At 38.8% G+C, this 23,054-nt stretch overlaps 2 protein-coding genes across 8 annotated transcripts; both read right to left on the bottom strand.

The window, feature by feature from the left end:
- Positions 1-704: 704 nt before the first annotated feature.
- si:dkey-222h21.9 lies at positions 705-12,016 on the bottom strand. Of its 3 annotated transcripts, none has more exons than XM_073908067.1 (10): positions 11,915-12,016; positions 11,091-11,175; positions 10,245-10,423; positions 9,613-9,726; positions 8,163-8,276; positions 4,982-6,826; positions 4,730-4,903; positions 4,468-4,641; positions 3,764-3,810; positions 705-3,682 (listed from the first exon to the last, which is right to left on the bottom strand). In XM_073908067.1, the coding sequence occupies exons 3-10, from the start codon at positions 10,349-10,351 to the stop codon at positions 3,156-3,158; spliced, it is 3,102 nt and encodes a 1,033-aa protein (XP_073764168.1). In that variant the 5' UTR covers positions 10,352-10,423; positions 11,091-11,175; positions 11,915-12,016; the 3' UTR covers positions 705-3,155. The 3 variants fall into 3 exon arrangements, with proteins under 3 accessions (XP_073764168.1, XP_073764175.1, XP_073764176.1); XM_073908074.1 differs by having other exon boundaries at positions 10,245-10,355; positions 11,915-11,990; XM_073908075.1 differs by having other exon boundaries at positions 11,091-11,918.
- Positions 12,017-12,095: 79 nt separating this feature from the next.
- si:dkey-222h21.10 lies at positions 12,096-20,870 on the bottom strand. 5 transcript variants are annotated; one of them, XR_012383112.1, is made up of 11 exons: positions 20,805-20,870; positions 19,080-19,203; positions 18,626-18,748; positions 18,359-18,481; positions 18,092-18,214; positions 16,170-17,987; positions 15,911-16,084; positions 15,367-15,540; positions 14,776-14,822; positions 13,053-14,670; positions 12,123-12,867 (listed from the first exon to the last, which is right to left on the bottom strand). XR_012383112.1 is itself a non-coding variant. In XM_017356848.4 (10 exons), exons 2-10 carry the CDS (start codon positions 19,142-19,144, stop codon positions 14,141-14,143), a joined length of 3,177 nt encoding a protein of 1,058 aa, XP_017212337.1. In that variant the 5' UTR covers positions 19,145-19,203; positions 20,805-20,870; the 3' UTR covers positions 12,096-14,140. The 5 variants fall into 5 exon arrangements, 1 of the variants encoding a protein (XP_017212337.1); XR_012383117.1 differs by having other exon boundaries at positions 12,123-12,843; positions 13,091-14,670; XR_012383115.1 differs by having other exon boundaries at positions 12,123-12,843; positions 13,120-14,670.
- Between the last annotated feature and the right edge of the window lie 2,184 nt (positions 20,871-23,054).

Raw genomic sequence — 23,054 nt, 5'->3', positions numbered from 1 at the left:
AATATTAAAACTGTAGAGTGCTAGGCTTGCTTGGCACCGATCTCTGATTTCAGCTAACAGTTTTAACAGCTAGATTAGATAGTACAATGAAGCATATAGAAAGGAACTCACCACAAAATGTTTCTTTCACTTTCGTTTTTAACTCCGTCGACGTTTTAAAAAGGACTCCCTCTAGCGGCGCACAGCATCATTACACTTACAGAGACGCAATGAAAATGAGTAAACACACAGCATGAAAAAACAACAACTGTAAAATAAACTGAACAGCTGACCAAATACACCGCAAGCAATTTTCCAACCAAGTGAAGTGACCATTTACTTACAGTAATGACTATAATCACATTGTTACACAGATCTCTCAATTCCATTAGTATGTATACATTTCTTTTTTTTAAATCAGCTTCTCTTCTGAGTTTTAAAAGTACAGCTATTATATTGTTTTGCATTGATTAATTTAAGTATAACACTTAAAAACATACTGGGTTGTTTTAAACCAACACGGGGTCAAATAAGGACACACTCAATACTTCCTTTAGTGGCGCAAAGAATTAAACTCTGCAATAAATCAGAAACTTGTGGATCAGAAAGATGATCAACACACAGATATCATGGTGAGATTGATGCAATTTTGAAATGGATATTTAATATTAAAACTATGTTGAATCCACATTGAAACTCCAATGAAAGCTGACAGCACACTGGTGTGGAATATAAAAATGTAAAAAGTTTTATTTTTCTTACAAAACCATGCACAAACTTGTAAATACACACAAATGTCAAGTGAAAAAGCTAGAAGACTACTAAAAACAGTATGGAAATATAATTTGAGCATGTGTTTTATTCTGTTGAGAATGGTTTAATGTAGTTAGATTTTAGCCTAAAGCTTTATCCTGGCACACATCATTGTGAATGTTCATTATATAAAGCACTGCTTCATCAGAGTCAGCGTGTAGAAAATTAATGCTTAAAAAGTAAATTAGAGTTCAGATCAATACTGTTGATTGATGCATATTTTTATACATACAAATGTATCCACAAACCATCCAGTCCCCATGTGAATGAAGCTGCGGTCACATTGGGATTTTTCTCCCATAGACTTCCATTCATACACACGCAAATTTTTTTGCATCACTTGAGTGTGTGAGACCAATCGAAGATCAAAACATGACCTCTCTGTACAGAAAATTAAAATATGGACCAATCGCTCGCTATTTTAATGTCTAATAAGCTTGTTTAATCCCGCCCATTTTCGCAACGCCGCACAACAGAATTTCGCACACAAAAACTCTAGTGTGACCGCAGCTTAAGTGAAGTTTAATTTTAAACTCATTTCGCGAGGAGCGCGTGCTCATGATTGACCCAGCTGGCCCACATTAGCTAATCATAATCCTCCAATTTAAGGATCCCAAGTCACTATACATCATTTCTTTTCTACAACGTTCTTCATCTTTAAGAAACCCTCCTCCTCCCCTTTAAGCTGTGGTCACACTGGGCTTTTCCTCCTATAGACTTCCATTCATACGCACGCGAATGCGTCAGACCGAAAACGCAGGGTCATGCGTCAAGTATGCTGCGGTGCAAAGGTTAAGCTTGGTGAACTCTGACCAGCGAAATCTCATCACTTCACTTTTTTTTTCCGTTTTTTATTATATTTTTTGCATCACTAGACTGTGTGAGACCAATCACGGATCAAAACATGACCTCTCTGTACAGAAAATTAAAATATGGACCAATCGCTCGCTATTTTAATGTCTAATAAGCTTGTTTAATCCCGCCCATTTTCGCAACGCCGCACAACAGAATTTCGCACACACAAACTCTAGTAAGTGAAGTTTAATTTTAAACTCATTTCGAGAGGAGCGCGTGCTCATGATTGACCCAGCTGGCCCACATTAGCCAACCATGATCCTCCAATTAAAGGATCCCAAGTCACTTTACATATCCTCATTTCTTTTCTACATCGTTCTTCATCTTTAAGAAACCCCCCTCCTCCCCTTTAAGCTGCGGTCACACTTGGCTTTTCCTCCCATAGACTTCCATTCATACGCACGGGAATGCGTCAGATCGGAAACACAGGGTCATGCGTTAAGTTTCGCAGGTTGCTGCGGTGCAAAGTTCAAGCTTGGTGAACTCTGACTAGCCAAATCGCATCACTTGACTGCGTGAGACTAATCGAGGATCAAAACATGACCTCTGTGGATAGAAATTTAAAACATGGAGCAATCGCTTGCTTATTTAATGCCTAATAATCTTGTTTATTCCCGCCCCTTTTCGCATCGCCGCACGACAGAATTTCGCATTATCAAACTCTAGTGTGACCGCAGCTTTATCCACCTTTATCCAGAATTGGCGCCATGGTGGCCCAGTGACTAGCACTGTTGCCTCACAGCAAAAATACCAATGCCCTCGCTGGGTCATCTGGTATTTCTGTGCGGAGTTTGCATGTTCTCCCCGTGTCCGCATAGGTTTCCCCCAGGTTCCCCAGTTTCCTCCACCATCCAAATATGCTCTATATTATAAATAAAATAAGCCTTATCTTTTTTCTAATGTCTTACTCTCAGGAAGTTCAACTTGGCCTCAGCAGCGGGGGAGTTAGAGATCGCCCTGAGCTCAATCTCCCAGCGCCCTGCAAAATAGGGGAGCCTTGGGCCTGAGGATTCCTTGAGCTCAGAGCTTTCTCCCTGGACAGCACGCCAAACAAGCTATAAACCATGAGCTAAGTGTAAACTCTTGAAATGAGCATTTTGGCTGCATTTTAGTGTCTTGAAGGGGGCGGGATGTTCCAGATACTAGAGAACATTTGCTTGGTCAGAAGATTTGATGAGAAACTACAGTTTACATGCAGATTACGTCTTACTAAAGTGAGAAAATGCAAGATCTTAATGCTAATATCTTCTATCACACTAGCTTATAACAAAGGCTAACACTTCGCTACTAACAGTCAAAACAAATCAAAGTCATTTCAGGATGATTTAAAAATATTTAAAAAAATATAAAAATATAGCTATGAGTGAATGGGGTTAACTGCATTGCCTTTTTGACCTGCAAACCGAGAAATTAGTATTAGGCAAATTTTCCTTTAGCTTCACGGCAGGTGTTTTCAGCATGTTATTTTGTGATGCTCTGTCAATGTATCATTGTGTATCGTGTTGTTGTTAAATCTGACACAGAGTCAATGTCGTTTCAAACACTCTGAATCCAGCATAGAGGGGTTCAGTGAATGTGGTGTTGAGTGTGTGTATGAGTGTGAGTGTGTGTGTGTCAGAGACACTGTAGAAGGACAAAGAGCCGGATGGAACGTCGACATACACTCCTAATCTTTTTAACTTGGATAAAGGAGCTGGGATGTCAGTTTTGTTATTATTATGCCAGACTGTGAATCTGTCATCAGTGCAGTACATGCTCCAGGATTTATCATTGTACCCAAACCAAGAGTCACTCCCTCCTTTCCTGTTGATTCCTCTATAGGTGACTGCTATATAAGACCAACTGCTCCATTCAGCCTCCCAGTAACAGCGTCCAGTCAGAGTCTCTTTACACAGAACCTGCTCATGGTGCTCAAATCTGTCAGGATGATCAGGATACGGCTGATGCTCTTTCTCAAATTTTGCCTTTCTGTTTCCCTCAGACAGGATGAGTTGATTGTGTGCTGTGTTTGGATCCAGAGTGAGAAAAACAGCATCTGAACACAAGAATAAAAATAAGATCAACTTTACACGAAGGATTATTTTAGATCCGTGTGTCTAAAGGAGAAAACACCTACATTTTCTTAGTCCTCGTATGATTCTTAAATGTCCTCCATGATCCAAACTAGAAAGACACAGATATGAACCACATCTGCTAAACGTGAAGCATTCAAACAGTAAAAACAGGAGGCAAATGCAGATTTCTGATAGGAAGCAGTTAAATTATCTTTGTGTAATGAACAAATTTAGCACTAATTTTGATTTGCCAACAGGGTTTCTGAAATCACCAACAAGTGCGATGAATAGTGTGAATTATCAAAAATGAGATCAGAGAGAAATCACATGCCAGTGAGGCCTTAGAAACACTTTGGCATGCTAAATATCTGAACCTTTAGGTGATTTAAAATTGTAAAGTGTGAAAAGCATAGAAGATAAGATGGTATTTGTGTCTTTGTCAAGCATTGCTGTCGTTCCACTCACAAAAAGTTAATGTATTCATAACATGGGTTCAAAAAAATCAGACTCAGAGTTTTTTTCTGTTTTCAAAACATAGTTTCAGGTTGGTTTGGTATATTATGTTACAGTTTGGGTATAATATGTTAAGTAAATAACACTGTCAAATCAAAATAAAAGATAAAAACTAAGTGAGCACAAACAAAACCAAATGAATGCAATGTAGCAAATATACTAACATAATAAATAGTGCTTTTATGTATCTTAACAGTAGTTAAATACATGAAACTACCCCACACTACCATAAATACCCCACTACCCCACTTACTTGAGTTTCTGCAGTGTGTAGTGTGGATCCTCCAGTGTGTGTTGGAGCAGCTGGACTCCTGATTGTCCTGGGTGATTGTAGCTCAGATCCAGCTCTCTCAGGTGTGAGGGGTTTGAACTCAGAGCTGAAGATAGAAAACCACAGCCTTCCTCTGTCACCATACAGCCAGACAACCTGCAGAAATGCACACACAGGGGTCAATTTTAAAGAAAGTATTGAACCTGAAGCTTTACCTGATCATGGCCCAAAGTAAAACTCAAACCTCAGAATCTCCAGCTGACAGTTTGGACTCTTCAGTCCATCAGAGAGCAGCTTCACTCCTGAATCCTGCAGGTCATTGTTACTCAGGTCCAGCTCTCTCAGGACACAGTTTGAGGATTGAAGAACTGACGACACAATTTCACAATCCTGAGCAGAGAGATTACAGCCAGCAAGACTGAAAGAAGACAAGCACAAGGGAATTTAATACAAGGTAAATATATGCAAGAAACAAAGCAGTAACATAATCACTCACAGAGCTCTTGTGCAGTTGCTGACGGCTGGTATCAGTCTTTTCCTGCCCTCATCTGATGTGTTGTATTTCTGGAGCTCCAGCTCATCCAGCACCTCCTCTGACATCTGAAGCATGTAGGCGATTGTTGAGCAGTGAGCAGGAGAGAGTTTCTTCTCTGACTGTTTGTCTGATTTCACAAACTCCTGAATCTCTCTGGACAGAGTCTGATCTTTCACTTCCAGCAGACAGAGGAACAGATTGATGGATCTTTCAGTGGAGAGTCCATGTCCATCTCTGATCTTCTCTTTAATGTACTGTGTGCTTCTCCTGATGCTCTTTGAGCTCTTCTCTGTGTGTGTCAGTAGATCCTGGAAGAGTCTCTGATTGGACTCCAGTGAGACGCCCAGCAGGAACCGCAGGAACAGATCCAGACGCCCATTCTCACTCTCAATGGCTTTATCTACTGCTCTTCTTTGTAAATCATGCAGTGAATCTAAACATGCCTCTGTGGAGCAGGTTATGTGGTAGTAAAACACATGTAAAGCAGCGAGGAACTCCTGAACACTCAGATGGATGAAGCTGTAGACTTTCCTCTGCTGAATCACAGATTCCTCCTTAAAGATCTCAGTGCAAATCCCAGAATACACTGAGGCGTCAGAGACGTCTACGCCACTCTCAATCAGGTCCTCCTCATAGAACATCACATTGCCCTTCATCAGCTGTCTGAAAGCCACTTCAGCAAGTTTGACAATCACTTCTCTGTTGGACTGCAGGAGTTTCTCTGGATCTCTCTCTTCATACTTCTGATTCCTCATGTTGATCTGAATCAGCAGGAAGTGGATGTACATTTCAGTCAGAGTTTGAGGGATTTCTGCACTCAGATCTTCTTCCAGGAGCTTCTGAAGCACAGTGGATGAGATCCAGCAGAAGACGGGTATGTGGCACATGATGTGGAGGCTTCTTGCTCTTCTGATGTGTGAGATGATTCTGCTGGCTTGATGCTGCTCACTGATTCTCTTCCTGAAATATTCCTCCTTCTGAGGCTCAGTGAATCCCTGAATTTCTGTCAGACGCTTGATGTATTTGGAGGGGATCTGATTGGCTGCTGCTGGTCTGGAGGTGATCCAGATGAGAGCAGAGGGAAGCAGCTCTCCTTTCATCAGCTTTGACATCAACACAGCCACTGATGAAGTCTCAGTCCCATCACAAACTTTCTGAGCGTCTGAAAACATCAGTGTGATTCTGCTTTCATCCAGACCATCAAAGATGAACACAACTTTACACTCCTCATAAATCTTGGGCTCCAGATCTTCAAGTTCAGGATGAAAGTCCAGCAGAAGTGTGTGAAGACTGTACTGATGATCTCTGATCAAGTTCAGCTCTCGAAATGGAAGCACAAACATGAAATCTACATCCTGATTGGCTTTTCCCTCGGCCCAGTCCAGAATGAACTTCTGCACAGAGACGGTTTTTCCGATTCCAGCGATGCCTTTAGTAAGAACAGTCTTGATTTGCTCTTTCTCCTCTTTAAAGATGTCATTGCAGTAGATTGGAGTGTGTTGGGAGTGTTTTGTTCTGGCTGTTTTCTCCATCTGTAAAACCTCATGTTCTTCATTCACTCCTTCACTCTCTCCCTCTATGATGTACAGCTGGGTGTAGATACGGCTCAGGTGGGTTCCAGTCTCTTTTACTTTAATTCCTTCAGATAACAGCTCATACTTCTTCCTCATGCTAGTTTTGTGCTGGTCTTTGACTCTCTGCAGGTTTACAGTCTCTAATGTTTGCATCTGCAGGATTGTTGCTGTGTTATCCTGACTGATGTGACCTTGATTTTTATAGTGAAAGGATGATGTAAATCCCATCATGCTGAAATGAAAAACACAGGAGCAGCAATTTAATGACAATTGGAATGTTTTCATGTGTAACTGAGGCTAGCTGATGCTGTTTAGGTAAAACCTCCCACCCCTGATCTCAAGAATTGTTTAAGCAACAGAAATGATCTTTGCTCAAACAAAGCTTAATGTCTTCTGAATTCAAGAATGTCTAATCTGCTTGAATGTTGAATGGCTTTATTCTTGGAGCAAGAATGGCACTGACTGCTCTAGTGTCAGTCGCTAAAGCATTCTTTGAGATTAGAGAAGTAAGGTTTACCCGCACAGCACTTTACTAACAGGACTCCTTTACATATGGGTGGCCCCAAATCAGCAAAGAAGTGTGGTTTATTCATAAACTAATTTCGAGAGGATCACGTGCTTATAATCAACACGACTGGCTCCTTGTTAGCTCCGTAATCAGCCCTATTAGATGATTATGGAAGCATTATAAATAACCTGACTTTTTCACTCCAGTTATCTTTGTCTTGAAGCTCCCCCCCTTTCCACCCCTACATCCTCCCACTTTTTCTGATCGGGCGACACGGAGGCCCAGTGGCTAGCACTGTTGCCTCACAGCAAGAACACCGCCAGTCCAACCCATCGGGCTGGTTGGTGTTTCTGTGTGGAGTTTGCATGTTCTCCCCGTGTTCGCGTGGGTTTTCCCCGGGTTCCTCCCACCGTCCAAAAACATAAACCATAGCCAATCGACTAAAACAAATTATCACCCAATACAACCCGAGTTTACACTTCTCACGGTGACAAGCAGGAGAGTTCTCGAGACCTACCTGACCTCGAATTCCCCTCTCGCCCTTCTAACGGGAGGGAGCCCCGGGCTCGAGGATATTACGAGCTCAGGGCTCTCTCCCGGGACAGCATGCCAAATACGTTTTATTGATTATCAGCTAAGTGTGAACTCTTGAACTAAACTCAGCAAAAAAGAAATTCTCATTTCAATTGATAAACACTAATAACACAAAACACTTATTGAAAGAAAATTACATTCTCCTTTAAGTAGTTTTATTTAAACTAAGTTTAGTGGTGCAACACAAACCTTCTTAATAGTTTGTGTCCCTTTACATCCCAACTAGGCTACTATTTCCTTCATGCTGACCTGAAGAGAGCCAAACTAGAGAGAGTGCAAGGGGGCATCTTTATCTAATCTAGGTGCGGTCTCTGCTCTTTTTACTCCACATCTCTTATTTTGATTTATATTGACTTGTGTATTTCATTAGTATAATGTATAGTATAGAGTTTTGTATGGTTTATAAAATCGTTACTTATCACAGACGCACTGTACAGTAAATCAAAAAGGAAATGATTGTACTAACTGAGGGTCAGAGGTCACTGGTTCACCACTGAATCTCATGGGTTGCTCCATGGACCTGCTGCTCTTCACAGACACATTACTGAATTCTGGAGACTCCAATCTCTCTCTCCGCATCCTGCACAAAATAAAAACAAAACATAAGATACAAAACATACACATAAGAAAAGAAAAAAAAACATCTCAGGTTTCATTAAACATGGCTTTCATAAAAAAAGAGTTTTGAATAAGTAACATATGTCTACATTTAAATTAATGATTTTGAGTTTGCAAAAGACATGAATGTTCTGATTAGGGTACCATGTACCAACCAAACTCTACAGAACTATGTTGCTCAGTGGAAATAAGGTATCACAGTGCTTGGAATTAAAAAATCCACAAAAAGAAGAAAGAAAGAGACAGACAGAGAGCTCATAGGCCGACAGACTTTATGTTAGTGTTGTGGATTTGTTTGATTGATATGCACATGACACAACTTTTTTTGGGGAACTGTGAACCTTATAAAAAGAGCCATGAGTGTCCACACATCCAACCATGACTCCCTCCTAAATTCCTACTATATTTAAACCTTCCGTGGTCACTCGGTGCTGAATAAGATGGACCCGCAAGAAAATACGTTGAGCCATATGGGCAACCGGAGCTGGGAAAACTTCCCAAAAAGACATTAAATTTGAATGGCATTTACACTTAAATTAGTCTCTTTCTACTTATCATGAGGTCTACATAATCCTGGACTCAGCCCGTATCCTGAGCAGAAGCTGTGGTGGTCATGGATGAGTAGAGAGCATGAGACTGATTCCTGAAAAACCACATTGACAGACGAGTCTCCACTCTGATCCAGTGGGTTAGCCTGAATACCCACAGGACTTGTGATCCAAGATCACAGGATCCAGTCCTGTCATCGGCAGGGATTGTATGTGGCGGAGTGAATAAACAGCACTCTTCTACCTTCAATACCATGGCTGAGGTGAGTTACTTTAGCAAGACACTGAACCTTTAACTGCTCTCCGGGTAGCCCACTGCTCCGGGTATGCGTTCATGGGTGTCGCTTTGGATAAAAGCATCTGCTAAAAAATTAAATGTAAAGGCAACTCATATCCCCTCCTCTCTGGAGTATGCAGTGAATACCAAGTTCAGTGGTGCAACAACATTACTAGTAGTGCATAAGTCTTTTACATCACACCTAGGCTACCTTTTAACTTGAGCACTGCTGGTGCAACTGGCCTCTGGTATTTGCCAACCTGAAGCAAGCCATCCTACAGTGGGCGAAAATCTTTATCTAATCCAGGTTCAGTCTGTGCCCCTTTACTCCACATTTCTTAATTCTATTTATGTTGACTTGTAGTGTAGCTTATTAGTATAATGTAGAGTTTATAGTTTTGTACAAATTATAAAATCATTACTTATCTTAGACGCACTGTACAGTAAATCAGAAAGGAAATCATTGTACTAACTGAGGGTTAGAGGTCACTGGTGCATCACTGAATCTCATGGGTTGCTCCATGGACCTGCCACTCTTCACAGACACATCGCTGATTTCTGAAGACTCTAACCTCTGTCTCTTTATCCTGCACAAAAAAAGCAAAACTGTTTCAATTCACACTTCAATGGTTAGTCCACATAAGAAGGGAATTGAAACCTCTCAGCTTCATTTAAAAATGGCTTTCATTTTTAAAAAAAGATGAGTGGTTTTTGACTTGGTAGAGTAAATGATTAAGAAAATGGTGGAAGAAATTACAATATAACGTAGATATCTAAGAATAAATTGTATAGTACTGCAGTGTGGTCTATTGTTACTTTTTTTAATCAGTAATTAAACGTGTATATACATTGGCAACCCCCTGATTAAAAAGGGAATAAGCAGAAGCAAAGTAAGCGAGTAAAGTATTTCTACTTATAGTCCTTGATGTGAACAGAACTGCTGTACATTCTTAATCAGAACCAGACTTTGAGAGACCATGAGAACTATTTTGGTTATCAGAGATGTTGGATTTTAGCACCTCTCATCAACCTGCACTCCTGTAGAGTGTACAGATAAATGTATACTTTATAAAATGACGACTAAAACAAAAATAAATGGTTGTACCGAGGGTCAGAGGTCACTGGATCATCACTGAATCTCATGGGTTGCTCCATGGATCTGCCGCTCTTCATAGACACACTGCTGGATTCTGGAGACTCCGGTCTCTTCATCTTGCTGATAATGCCAAACAAAAGGCAGTTTAAGATGTACGTTGGGGGTTAGTCTACAAAAGGAACTGAAACCTCAGGATGTGAAAGAGAGAAAAAAAATGTAAGAAACTGAAGGGAAAAAAAAATCATGTAACACTGCACTTTATCACTTTAAATGTTTGAACTACTAAAGGAAAAATTCAAAGTATAAATTTATAATTATATAACATGATGCAAACAGAATTTTATGGTATAGTTTAATTAATTTAAATGCCAAATAGGAACAGAAAAAAAATTCAGGGAACTGATTGTTCGGCTCACTGTGTGACAGACTCATGACAGACGTGCCCTTTAAGTTCCTGTGGGTTAAAATGCACTGAAAAATGATTTTCTTACTTAGATTTTTTTGTCTTGGTTCTAGTTCAAACATCTAAAAGTTTTAGACAAGCATACCATATTGTGTTGTTTTCAGAAATAATATACCTAAATTAGGTAAGTTTTTTCTTAAAATATGCAAATAATCTGCCTGTCGTTTTTTTTTTTTTTTTTTTTTTTTTTTTGACATTTGATTATTCTGCTTTACCCCACAGGCAGATACGTTTGCTAGTTTTAACATTTTGACATATTGCTGAAAACAAACTATGTTTTGCTCATCTGGAAAATGCTTCTTGATTTAATATTTTTTTTAATATAACAAAAGAATTGAAAATGATTTTGTGCAGTGTGTAAATGTAAAAAATAAAGCTGTCCAGTGTGTTACCTGGGGTCAAAACTCAGGTTTTCATCACTGACTGAAGGATGTTCACAAACGTATCCAGCCGCTGCAGTCAAAATTAATGCTTCAACTACAGAATACAGCAATACATATACATCGAAGTGAAAGTGAGTTATAGTTATATAGAGTCATATATGAAAGTGAAAGTCTAACATTAACTATGCATATAAGCTATGAAGTATAATCATATTTAATTTATGTAGTATAAATCACCTTTATTGCCCTTACACTAACTATAGATTGTGCATGTCGAGTTTTACAGCTGCAGTACATTTACATAAACTTAAAACTGAAACTGATAATACGCAAATACAGTTGTAGAACTGTAAGCTAGCTTTCAAATGAACTGAACATCAGTTTAAGACAGCTGTTTCGTGTTTTCGGTAGGATCTTCTGCAAAGTGTTACGCGTCAGTAATTTATTAATGGCGCATATAAACAAACATGGCGAGCACTCATTGTTTAATCGGCTGTAATCGCAGTTCGTCTTCATATTTTTCTTTCTTGGTTTGTTTCTGTACATACAATAAAACCGCGTACGTAAAACACATGGCATTTCTATATATGGGTTTTTACATTTAGAACAAACGTATTAACTCAAGCATAAGGCAAAACACTATACTTTACTTGAATTAGTTTACTTCATTAGTGTACAGTCGAGAAATAAGAAGGAAGTCCAAACCCCAGATTTCAGCTAACAGTTTTAGCAGCTAACTTCTTGACTGGTTACATTAACGATATGATAAGAATCTGCCACATAATTATGCACCTTTTTAAATAAAACAGTATTATATAAAGCCCATTGTTTACCTGTTTAACGCTTCCGGATTCTTTCCACTTTCTGTTTGACTGCAGCCTGTAGGCGTCCTCTATTGGCGATAATAACATACAGGTGGGTGAACCGAAAAAGACATTGAGAGCAAATAGCGTGTGAAGTCTCTCTCTCTTGTTCTGTATGTGTGTCATATGTTTAATCACGGGCAGCAGGTTTTCATTTATCTGTTTTATTCTTGGTTTTGATATAAAAATAAAAGTTTGCAACAGCTTCACCATGTGCTACGACATATAATACATATAAAACATTTGTATATATTTTCATATTTTTAAAAAGGTATTAAAATAACATTGTAAACACGAGTTAAATGGATATAGCTCCCTCAAGTGGTTTCAAATCTTTGCGAGTTTAACACAAATTAAGTTATTTAGCTGTTAGAAATCTGTAACTATTGACTTTGATTGTAGAAAAAAACAAATACAAAGGAAGAAAGGATACAGGCTTCTTCAAAATATCATATTTTGTGGTCAACAGCAAAAACAAGACAAGTGCAAGTGAGCAAGTGAAGGATGAGTAAATGAAAGTCATTTTTTTGGGTGAACTGTCCCTTTAAATGACACTCAGTGTAACAGCCCAGTGAAATACACATGCAAGCAGATTATATTTAGCTGACTTCTTCCACAAGTGACCGTCTTAATGAAATTATCATTGTTAATACATTTCTGGCAGTTGTCACTTGTGCAGTGTAACTTTACATTGAGGTAAAGTTGGTTTTATATTTGCACATTCAGTTAATTAACAGTCCCCACACTATTTACCACACTACTTTAAATAATGGGTCTGAATTAGCATGCAAGTATGACGTCAAAGCATCATTAGCATCGTTGTTGTACTTTAATACCCTGCTAAAAACCCAGCTTAAACCAGCCTTGGATAGTTGGCTGGTTTTAGCTGGTCAACCAGCCTGGTTTTAGAAAGGTTTTGGCCACTTCCAGGCTGGTTTCCAGCCTGGTTTTAGCTGGTCAGGCTGGAAAGTGACCAGCTAAAACCATCTAAAACCAGCTTGATCATCCTGGTTTAAGCTGGATATAGCTATTTTTAGCTGGGCTCCCAGCCTGGCCAGCTAAAACCAGGCTGGAAATGGCTGAAAACCAGCCTGGAAGTGGCCAAAACCCCTCTAAAACCAGGCTGGTCGACCAGCTAAAACCAGCCTAGAGTGGTTTAAGCTGGATTTCTTAGCAGGGTAGTGATTGGTTGCTAACATGGTTTCACTATTTAGAATTTGTAAATAATACTTATTTTCTGTAACTAATAATAATTCCTTACATTTATAAAGCGCTTTTCTGGACACTCAAACAGACATCCCAAGTCTCCCTGACGTTCCGGGAGTCTCCCGCAAATGCATAGAGACTCCCGCTGGCGCGCAAACGAATGATAATCTCCGTCCGGTCCTTAAATAGTCTCCACAGCATCCCTCCCAGCTCTTCAGGTACGTCAGGCATGACTCAACCCCACCGTTCTTCAGATACATCGCACGCACACGCCCCCAACCGCTCTTCAGATACGTTGCGCGCACACATACCACCGCTCTTGAGATATGGGAGGCCATAATGGACAGAGGCCAGTGGGCAAATTTGGCACCTTAAATTAAACCCTACTCTTCGAAGGACATCCTGGGACTTTTAATGAGCACAGAGAGTCAGGACCTCGGTTTAACTTCTTATCCGAAAGACGGCTCTCACTGACCAGTATAGAGTCCCCATCACTATACTGGGGCATTAGGACCCATACAGAATGCAGGTTGAGCGCCCCCTGCTGGCCTCACTAACACTACTTCCAGCAGCAGCCTAGCTTTCCCATGTGGTCTCCCATCCAGGTACTGACCGGGCGCAGCCCTGCTTAGCGTCAGTGGGCAACCATGTGAGAGTTGCAAAGAGCTAGCTGCCTCCATACTAATTATATTGAATGTGTGAATATAAACGCAAACTTTACCTCAATTAACTCTAAATCTCAAAATCACAGCTACTTCTCTACAACAGCTTTAAATCTTACTCTGCTCATTTAGATTACAATCTGACGTCATCATACATTATAATGTAACTCTAGAGAACATTCTGTTTCTTCCCTTTTAACCTTCAAAATATAGTAAAAATAGCATATTTATTAAAATATAAATACTTTTATATGATGACCTTTTCAATCTGATTCTTCTGGAATAGAGGAAATGTGCATTGGTCCCTGAGTTTCCTCTGCAGTGTTTGTTAAATCTGACACAGAGACACTGAAGATTTAGGATATATCCTGAATCCTGCATAGATGTCTTCAGTGAATGTGGTGTTGAATGTGTGTAAGTGTGTGAGTGTGTGTGTGTCAGAGACACTGTAGAAGGACATAGAACCGGACGGCACGTCCACATACACTCCTACTCTATTATTGCGAGAGGAAGGAGCAATAATATCAGTGCCCTCGTTATTGTGCCAGGCGGTGTAATTTATATTGGAGCAGTAAATACTCCAGGACCTTTCGTTGAGTCCAAACCAAGATTCAAGCCCTCCTTTCCTGTCGATCGCTTTATAGGCCACTGCTACATAACCAGATCCACTCCATTTAGACTCCCAGTAACAGCGTCCAGTCAGAGTCTCTCTACACAGAACCTGCTCCTGTAGCTCAAATCTCTCTGGATGATCAGGATACGGCTGAGGATCTTTCATATGCACTGCCTTTCTGTTTCCATCAGACACTTGAAGTTGATTGTGTGCTGTGTTTGGATCCAGTGTGAGAAAGCAGGCATCTGAACACAGAAATCACCAATGCCATTGTTAAATATGCACAGGAGAGAGAGAGTGTGTGTGTGTGTGTGTGTGTGTGTGTGTGTGTGTGTAAATGGATGACTTACATTTCAGAAATCCTTGCTTGATCCTCAAATGTCCTCCATGGTCCAAACTAAAAATACAAAATAAGCAAAAAGAACTAAAATTATTTGACACGAGCAGTTGTGGATTTATTTATGGGCAATATACGAGCAAACATCCTGAGCCCCATGGGCAGGTTTGCTTAGGGTGCCATATTCAAGCAATATGAGTTATATAAATATAGAGTTTAGTCATTTTTTTCATGAAATTAGTAATAGGTATAAATCACAGGTGTCAGACTCAGTTCCAAAAGGGCCGCAGCTCTGCACAGTTTAGATCCAACCCTAATTAAACACAACTGATCAAACTAATTGAGTCCTTCAGGCTTGTTTGAAAGCTACAGGTACGTGTGTTGGAGCAGGGTTGGAACTAAACTGTGCAGGGCTTCAGCCCTCCAGGAATTGAGTTTGACACCCCTGGTATAAATGAACTGTTCTTCTATTTTATAATTTGTGGATAATCAGATAAAGCCTTATAAAAAGTAATGAGACTATAAATTAATTTCACTATAGATGTTTTCATCATATCTTCTGTGGCCTCAATCATTTAAGGAAATTCAAATCTCCCCCACATACTTGAGTTTCTGCAGTGTGTAGTGTGGATCCTCCAGTGTGTGTTGGAGCAGCTGGACTCCTGATTGTCCTGGGTGATTGTAGCTCAGATCCAGCTCTCTCAGGTGTGAGGGGTTTGAACTCAGTGCTGAAGATAGAAAACCACAGCCTTCCTCTGTCACCATACAGCCAGACAACCTGCACACACAGACAGAGATCATCTATAGCAGGGATCATGGCCTAGTAGTGGGTTGTGAAAGAGTAGCTACTGGGCCACAAGAACACAAAATTAGGCTATATGCAATCCCACTTGCACACTATGCACACTAGTGTCGCCATTCAGCATTATTCATGTTGCGTAGTAGTGTATAGAAAACAATGCAAAGATGGGCACCACACCATGCATGGTGTGCCACTCACTTCTTCTTCTAAATTGCCTCTCAAATCCACCCTGGTCCAAGACAAAACGATCAATACAAACACAGGTTCGTGCTACGAATAAGGTTTGATATCCCTGATCTACAAACACACGCAGATCATCTACAGACATACATCAAGTATTACACACCTCAGTATCTCCAGCTGACAGTTTGGACTCTTCAGTCCATCAGAGAGCAGCTTCACTCCTGAATCCTGCAAGTCATTGTTACTCAGGTCCAGCTCTCTCAGGACACAGTTTGAGGATTGAAGAACTGACGACACAATTTCACAATCCTGAGCAGAGAGATTACAGCCAGCAAGACTGAAAGAAGAGCAGAACAAGAGAATGTAAAACAAGCTAAATATGCACAAGAAACTAAAGAAGTAACACTGGATTAGATACTCACAGAGCTCTTGTGCAGTTGCTGACGGCTGGTATCAGTCTTCTTCTACCCTCATCTGATGTGTTGTATTTCTGGAGCTCCAGCTCATCCAGCACCTCCTCTGACATCTGAAGCATGTAGGCTATTGTTGAGCAGTGAGCAGGAGAGAGTTTCTTCTCTGACTGTTTGTCTGATTTCACAAACTCCTGAATCTCTCTGGACAGAGTCTGATCTTTCACTTCCAGCAGACAGAGGAACAGATTGATGGATCTTTCAGTGGAGAGTCCATGTCCATCTCTGATCTTCTCTTTAATGTACTGTGTGCTTCTCCTGATGCTCTCTGAGCTCTTCTCTGTGTGTGTCAGTAGATCCTGGAAGAGTCTCTGATTGGACTCCAGTGAGACGCCCAGCAGGAACCGCAGGAACAGATCCAGATGACCATTCTCACTCTCAATGGCTTTATCAATGATTCTTTTATGGAGATTTTCTAGTGAATCAAAAGATGCTTCTGTAGTGCTGCTTACATGAACGTAAAACACATAGAAAGCAGCCAGAAATTCCTGAACACTCAGATGGATGAAGCTGTAGACTTTCGTCAGAAGAATCACAGATTCCTCCTTAAAGATCTCAGTGCAAATCCCAGTACACACTGAGGCCTCACAGATGTCGATGCCGCTCTCAATCAGGTCCTCCTCATAGAACATCACATTGCCCTTCATCAGCTGTCTGAAAGCCACTTCAGCAAGTTTGACAATCACTTCTCTGTTAGACTGCAGGAGTTTCTCTGGATCTCTCTCTTCATACTTCTGATTCCTCATGTTGATCTGAATCAGCAGGAAGTGGATGTACATTTCAGTCAGAGTTTGAGGGATTTCTGCACTCAGATCTTCTTCCAGGAGCTTCTGAAGCACAGTGGATGAGATCCAGCAGAAGACGGGTATGTGGCACATGATGTGGAGGCTTCTTGCTCTTCTGATGTGTGAGATGATTCTGCTGGCTTGATGCTTCTCATTGATTCTCTTCCTGAAATATTCCTCCTTCTGAGGCTCAGTGAATCCCTGAATTTCTGTCAGACGCTTGATGTATTTGGAGGGGATCTGATTGGCTGCTGCTGGTCTGGAGGTGATCCAGATGAGAGCAGAGGGAAGCAGCTCTCCTTTCATCAGCTTTGACATCAACACAGCCACTGATGAAGTCTCAGTCACATCACAAACTTTCTGAGCGTCTGAAAACATCAGTGTGATTCTGCTTTCATCCAGACCATCAAAGATGAACACAACTTTACACTTCTCATAAATCTTGGGCTCCAGATCTTCAAGTTCAGGATGAAAGTCCAGCAGAAGTGTGTGAAGACTGTACTGATGATCTCTGATCAAGTTCAGCTCTCGAAATGGAAGCACAAACATGAAATCTACATCCTGATTGGCTTTTCCCTCGGCCCAGTCCAGAATGAACTTCTGCACAGAGACGGTTTTTCCGATTCCAGCGATGCCTTTAGTAAGAACAGTCTTGATTTGCTCTTTCTCCTCTTTAAAGATGTCATTGCAGTAGATTGGAGTGTGTTGGGAGTGTTTTGTTCTGGCTGTTTTCTCCATCTGTAAAACCTCATGTTCTTCATTCACTCCTTCACTCTCTCCTTCTATGATGTACAGCTGGGTGTAGATACGGTTCAGGTGGGTTTGATTCTCTTTTACTTTAATTCCTTCAGATAACAGCTCATACTTGTTCTTCATGCTGGCTTTGAGCTGGTCTTTGACTCTCTGTAGGTCTCTTGTCTTCAGTGTTTGTGATCCAATGTTGCTCTGTGTAATGTTCACACATCGCTCATGTATATCACACCTCCTGATAGAAGTGTCAACAAAACCAAACAGATTCAGAAATGTGCATATCATGAGATATTGACACCATGACCTGCAGTACATATGCAAGTAAACAACTGTACTAACCGAGGGTCAGAGGTCACAGGTTCATTACTGAATGCAGGAGGTCGCTCTATGGACCAGTCACTCTTCACAGACACACCACTGAGTTCTGGAGACTCCAACCTTGGTGTCTTTCTCTGATTTACACTGACAAAACAAATAAATAAACATTTTAGACACATCTAATGCATTTGGGTTCTCAAATATTTAGCAATTGTTCTCAATTACACATCCATCTCTACATGCAAATGTTAACAACTGTAGAAATGTAAGTGTACTAACTGTACTAACCGAGGGTCAGAGGTCACTGGTTCATCACTGAATGCAGGAGGTCGCTCTTTAGACCAGTCACTCTTCACAGACACACCACTGAGTTCTGGAGACTCCAACCTTGGTGTCTTTCTCTGATTTACACTGACAAAACAAATAAATAAACATTTTAGACACATCTAATGCATTTGGGTTCTCAAATATTTAGCAATTGTTCCTAGTTACACATCCATCTCTACATGCAAATGTTGACAACTGTAGAAATTTAAGTGTACTAACTGTACTAACCGAGGATCAGAGGTCACTGGTTGATTGCTCAATGCAGGAGGTCGCTCCATGGACCAGTCACTCTTCACAGACACACCACTGGGTCCAGAAGACTCTAATCTTGGTGTTTTTCTCAGAGTTACCCTGATAAAACAAACAAATAAGCATTGGAAATATTCACCAAATGTTATCATTAAACTCATTCCAATCACATCAATGTCTCATTCCAAGCATAAAACCCCGAAAGTCAGTACTACAGCCTTGGAGGGCCTAGTAGACCCAAGCCCAGATACAATTTCTGTAATGCCGAAATCAGACTGCATGTTTTTATTTATGAACAAAAATAATTTCAAGTGCTAATTCCAATCAGGCTTGTATATTTTCATTAAATTGATTTAGTCAATGAAGGACAATTTCAAGGCAAGTGAAACTGTGTCTCTCTGATTTGAAAATGTAAAAGTGTCTGGTGTCTTACCTGGGGTCAGAGGTCATGTTTTCATCACAGGTGGAAGGATGATCATGACTTGACGGAGCACTCATATTAGAGCCCGTGTCCTCCAGCTCTCAGTCATCAGAGTGCTGAGCGATTGATTTCAGACCTGTTGTGTGAAAGCAGAGATTTACACTTGTGTGATACAATGTTCTCTAATGAATGAGAAGCTGCGCTTATAAAAATGCTTTCATTAAACCACGTCAAAATTGTTTTAGTAAACTACAACTAGAAATAAGATTACAATTTTTGGTCAAAAACATTTGCGTTAACTGAAATGAAAGAAATACAATAAATGCAACAATAAAATAAACTCAAACTAAAAAAAAAAAAAAAAGTCGCTGAAAAAATAACTGAAATAAAATAATAATAATAATTATATATATATATTAGTTGAAGTCAGCATTATTCGCCACCCTGTTTATTTTTTCCACAATTTTTGTTTAACGGAGAGCAGATTTCTTCAACACATTTCTAATCATAATAGTGTTAATAACTCATCTCTAATAACTGATTTATTTTCTCTTTGTCAAGATGACAGCACATAATATTAGACTAGATATTCTTCAAGACACTTCTACACAGCTTAAAGTGACATGTAAAGGCTTCACTAGGGTAATTAGGTTAACTAGTCTGAATTCATCATTTCAAAATTAGTTTGTATTTTTGTGATTTATTGAATGTTTGTTCATTTATTTATTACTATGAGGTTTGCACAAGCGTTAATATAAACTTTGCAAACATTACACTGTGTTCTGGCTGACACTGGACGTCTTCCGTTCATTCTGATAAACTACTCAAACTAAAAGTGAAACTAAATGTATAAAAACTAAATAGAAATGTCTTCACAAAATAAAAACTAATCTAAACAAACTAAATTATTAATGAACCAAACAACAACTCAACTGAAATATACAGTAAATTTAAAAACAGTATCAAAATATACACTATTTTTGAAAAATGGAAAACTATAATAACCTTGGTATACAGAGAAGCTACATCAATGTATCCTCTTACTATAACTGTAGAAATGTGTGTTAGCCTATATTCACCCTTCATAATATGACGACTATTATAGATTATGGAAACAATCATTTAATACAATAAGGATATAGGCTATTATAACTATTGCGTACAGTATTGTGTCTGCAGTCCGGTTTACTACACTCAAAGGAAAAAAAGACACTACAATCACTGAGCCAATGCAGATGTTACAGAAACTAAAACTTTCACTGCTGTTTAAATCACATCTGCTTCATGTTTTGGTCAGCTCCTCTGTACTGTGTCGAGTGCTTCGCTACTGGTTAAAACCGTTATTTTAATAATGGCGCAGATAAACAATCATGGCGAATCTGTTCCATCACTTCACTTCAGTCTGTGCTTGTGTTCATATTGTTGCTGTACGACTACAATAAACCCTCATTCACAAAACACATCCGTAGAGAAGTATTTTTAAACAAACAGCTGAGCCTGTTACTCAAGTATAACGCTAAACATGACGGTGTTTCTGGTTTCAACACTGTATTTCTGCTTTTTTTCCTGTCAGCGCTGCTATTGAGAAAATATGAGGAAACAAATGAGGAACCAAAACCCCAAGTTTCAGCAAACTTCACAACTACTAGGTAGCTCACATTAATGTGTGGTATGAACTTGCCACAAATTATAAGGCTGTTAAAATAAATCCGTAATGTAATCAAGACAATAGCTTACCTTTTAACGCTTCCGCCTTCTTTCAGTTTCGCTTTTGGACTCGAGCCTATTTATACTCCCTCTAGCGGCGCACAGAGTCATCACCGTCACGTACACAGACACAACATCCAGAAATCATTCAGTTGAAATTTGTTTTTATTATGTCTACACGTGTAGAAAACACATCTTTCCAGCACAATCTTATTTTATTATGGGAAAGACTGATACACAAAAAATGGACTGGATCAGAGCCAAATTTTGTTAACTTCGTTCAATGAGACTATAGACTACTACAAGTTTGGAGAATGTTGTTAATAAAAAAAGCAAAAAAGACTCTTTATGACTCTTTAAAGACTCTATTCTAATGGGATATAAGATTTTTAATTACTGAATGTTTTTTTATGTAGACTCTGGCATATATTTTTGTATAATACTGTACAATTCTGTATTTGTTGTAAATAAATATTAAATATTAAAAATAACAAATCATTCAGTTTTTTTTTTTCTGGCTTAGTCCCTAATTTATCAAGGGTGGCTACAGCGGAATGAACCGCCAAATTTTAAAACATATGTTTTACAAAGTGGATGGCCTTCTAGTCGCAACCCAACACTGGGAAACACAGTTGAGAATTATTAATAAAAAATAAAGTAAAAGCCCAAGTAAGTAAATAAATGGAATTGCTGTTTAAATAAACTGAAAGCAATTTTAATAAACCTAATAAGTGACTATTTCATACATGACTTTTATAATTTTGCATTATTATACACAAATCCCTCATTTAAATGTCTATACTGTTTCAGTATTTTTACTGAATTTTAATAATTGTTTCTTGATTTAAAAGCTATAAAACTATTAAAAAAAATTATTGAATAATTTTAATTTTTGGTTGTATTTGTGTGGTTTTAAAATGAATGTTTGTTCATTTATTTATTATCACTATGAGGTTTTCACAAGTGTTAATATAAACTTTGCAAACATTACACTGTGTTTTGGCTGACACTGGACGTCCTCCATTCACTCTGATAAACTAAAATTACTAAAACTAAAAGTGAAACTAAATAGCAATGTCATCACCAAAAAAAAAAAAAAAAAAAAAACTGAACTTAAACAAACTAAATTTTCAATGAACCAAACAACAACTCAACTAAAATGTACAGTAAATTTAAAACAGTATCAAAATATAAACTCATTTTAAAAATCCAAAACTAAAATAACCTTGGTATACAGAGAAGCTACATCATTATACTCTTAATACACTATAACTGTGGCACTGTGTGGTTCTACTGTGTAAAACTTATTAAAAACTAATTAATTTTTTTATTGCTAGCTGTTTTTAAATATGTCATTGCTTCCATTGTAGCTCTACTAAACTTCTATAATTGTGTACATTTGTCAGATTAAATGGTGGTACCTTCTGATCAATTTATAAGATTTTTTAAATATAACATTTCTTGTTTTAAAAATAACTACAAATTAAATAAATACAGATCATTTGCCTCAACATTTTTTTTTTAATTTTGTGTGCCATGAAAACAGATTATCTTTAATTTATTATTGTTATTATTATTATTATTATTATTATTTTTATTATTATCGTCATCGTTTTATTGTTATTGTTTTTAACGTTGACAAATGTGAGTGATTTTGTAACTAGATTAGTTCCCTAAAAGGCTAAAACAAAAATATTTTTTTTTCTCTCCTGATTGTATTAAATTCCTATTGGTCAAGTCTCACACTCACAATCTCACTGCAAATGTGCTTGCATATGTTGTACATATATAATGTGTCTGTTGTTTTAATGCTTTGTTTCATAACTTATTGTCCTTGAGTATTGAGAAAGGATCATATGAATAGAGTGCATTAGTCTGCAGTGTGGAAGCCTCTATTTTTACTTAGCTCAAATTTGAGGGAAAGATGAAGACTTCAATCATAAAATATGAAAACAACATACAAATTTAGTTAAGACCCTTTAGTGTTTCTCAACCACGTTCCTGGAAGAGCACCAGCTCTGCACATTTTCCGTGTCTCCTTAACTAAACACACCTGATTGAGATCATCATCATAGTAGAAACAGAAAGACCTGTAATGAGTGTGACAGGCAAAGGAGACATCCAACGCATGCAGTGCTGGTGCTTCTCCAAAAATGTGGTTGAGAAACACTGCTTTAAATGATTGCTACACAAAAATGAACAAATTAATGAATATATGAATGAATGAATGAATGAATGAATGAATGAATGAATGAATGAAGGAACTTATTTATTTAACAA

This window comes from Danio rerio, chromosome 1, assembly GCF_049306965.1.
Source record: "Danio rerio strain Tuebingen ecotype United States chromosome 1, GRCz12tu, whole genome shotgun sequence".
NCBI classification, from domain to species: Eukaryota; Metazoa; Chordata; class Actinopteri; order Cypriniformes; family Danionidae; genus Danio; species Danio rerio.
This window is presented reverse-complemented; position numbering and strand designations above follow the sequence as displayed.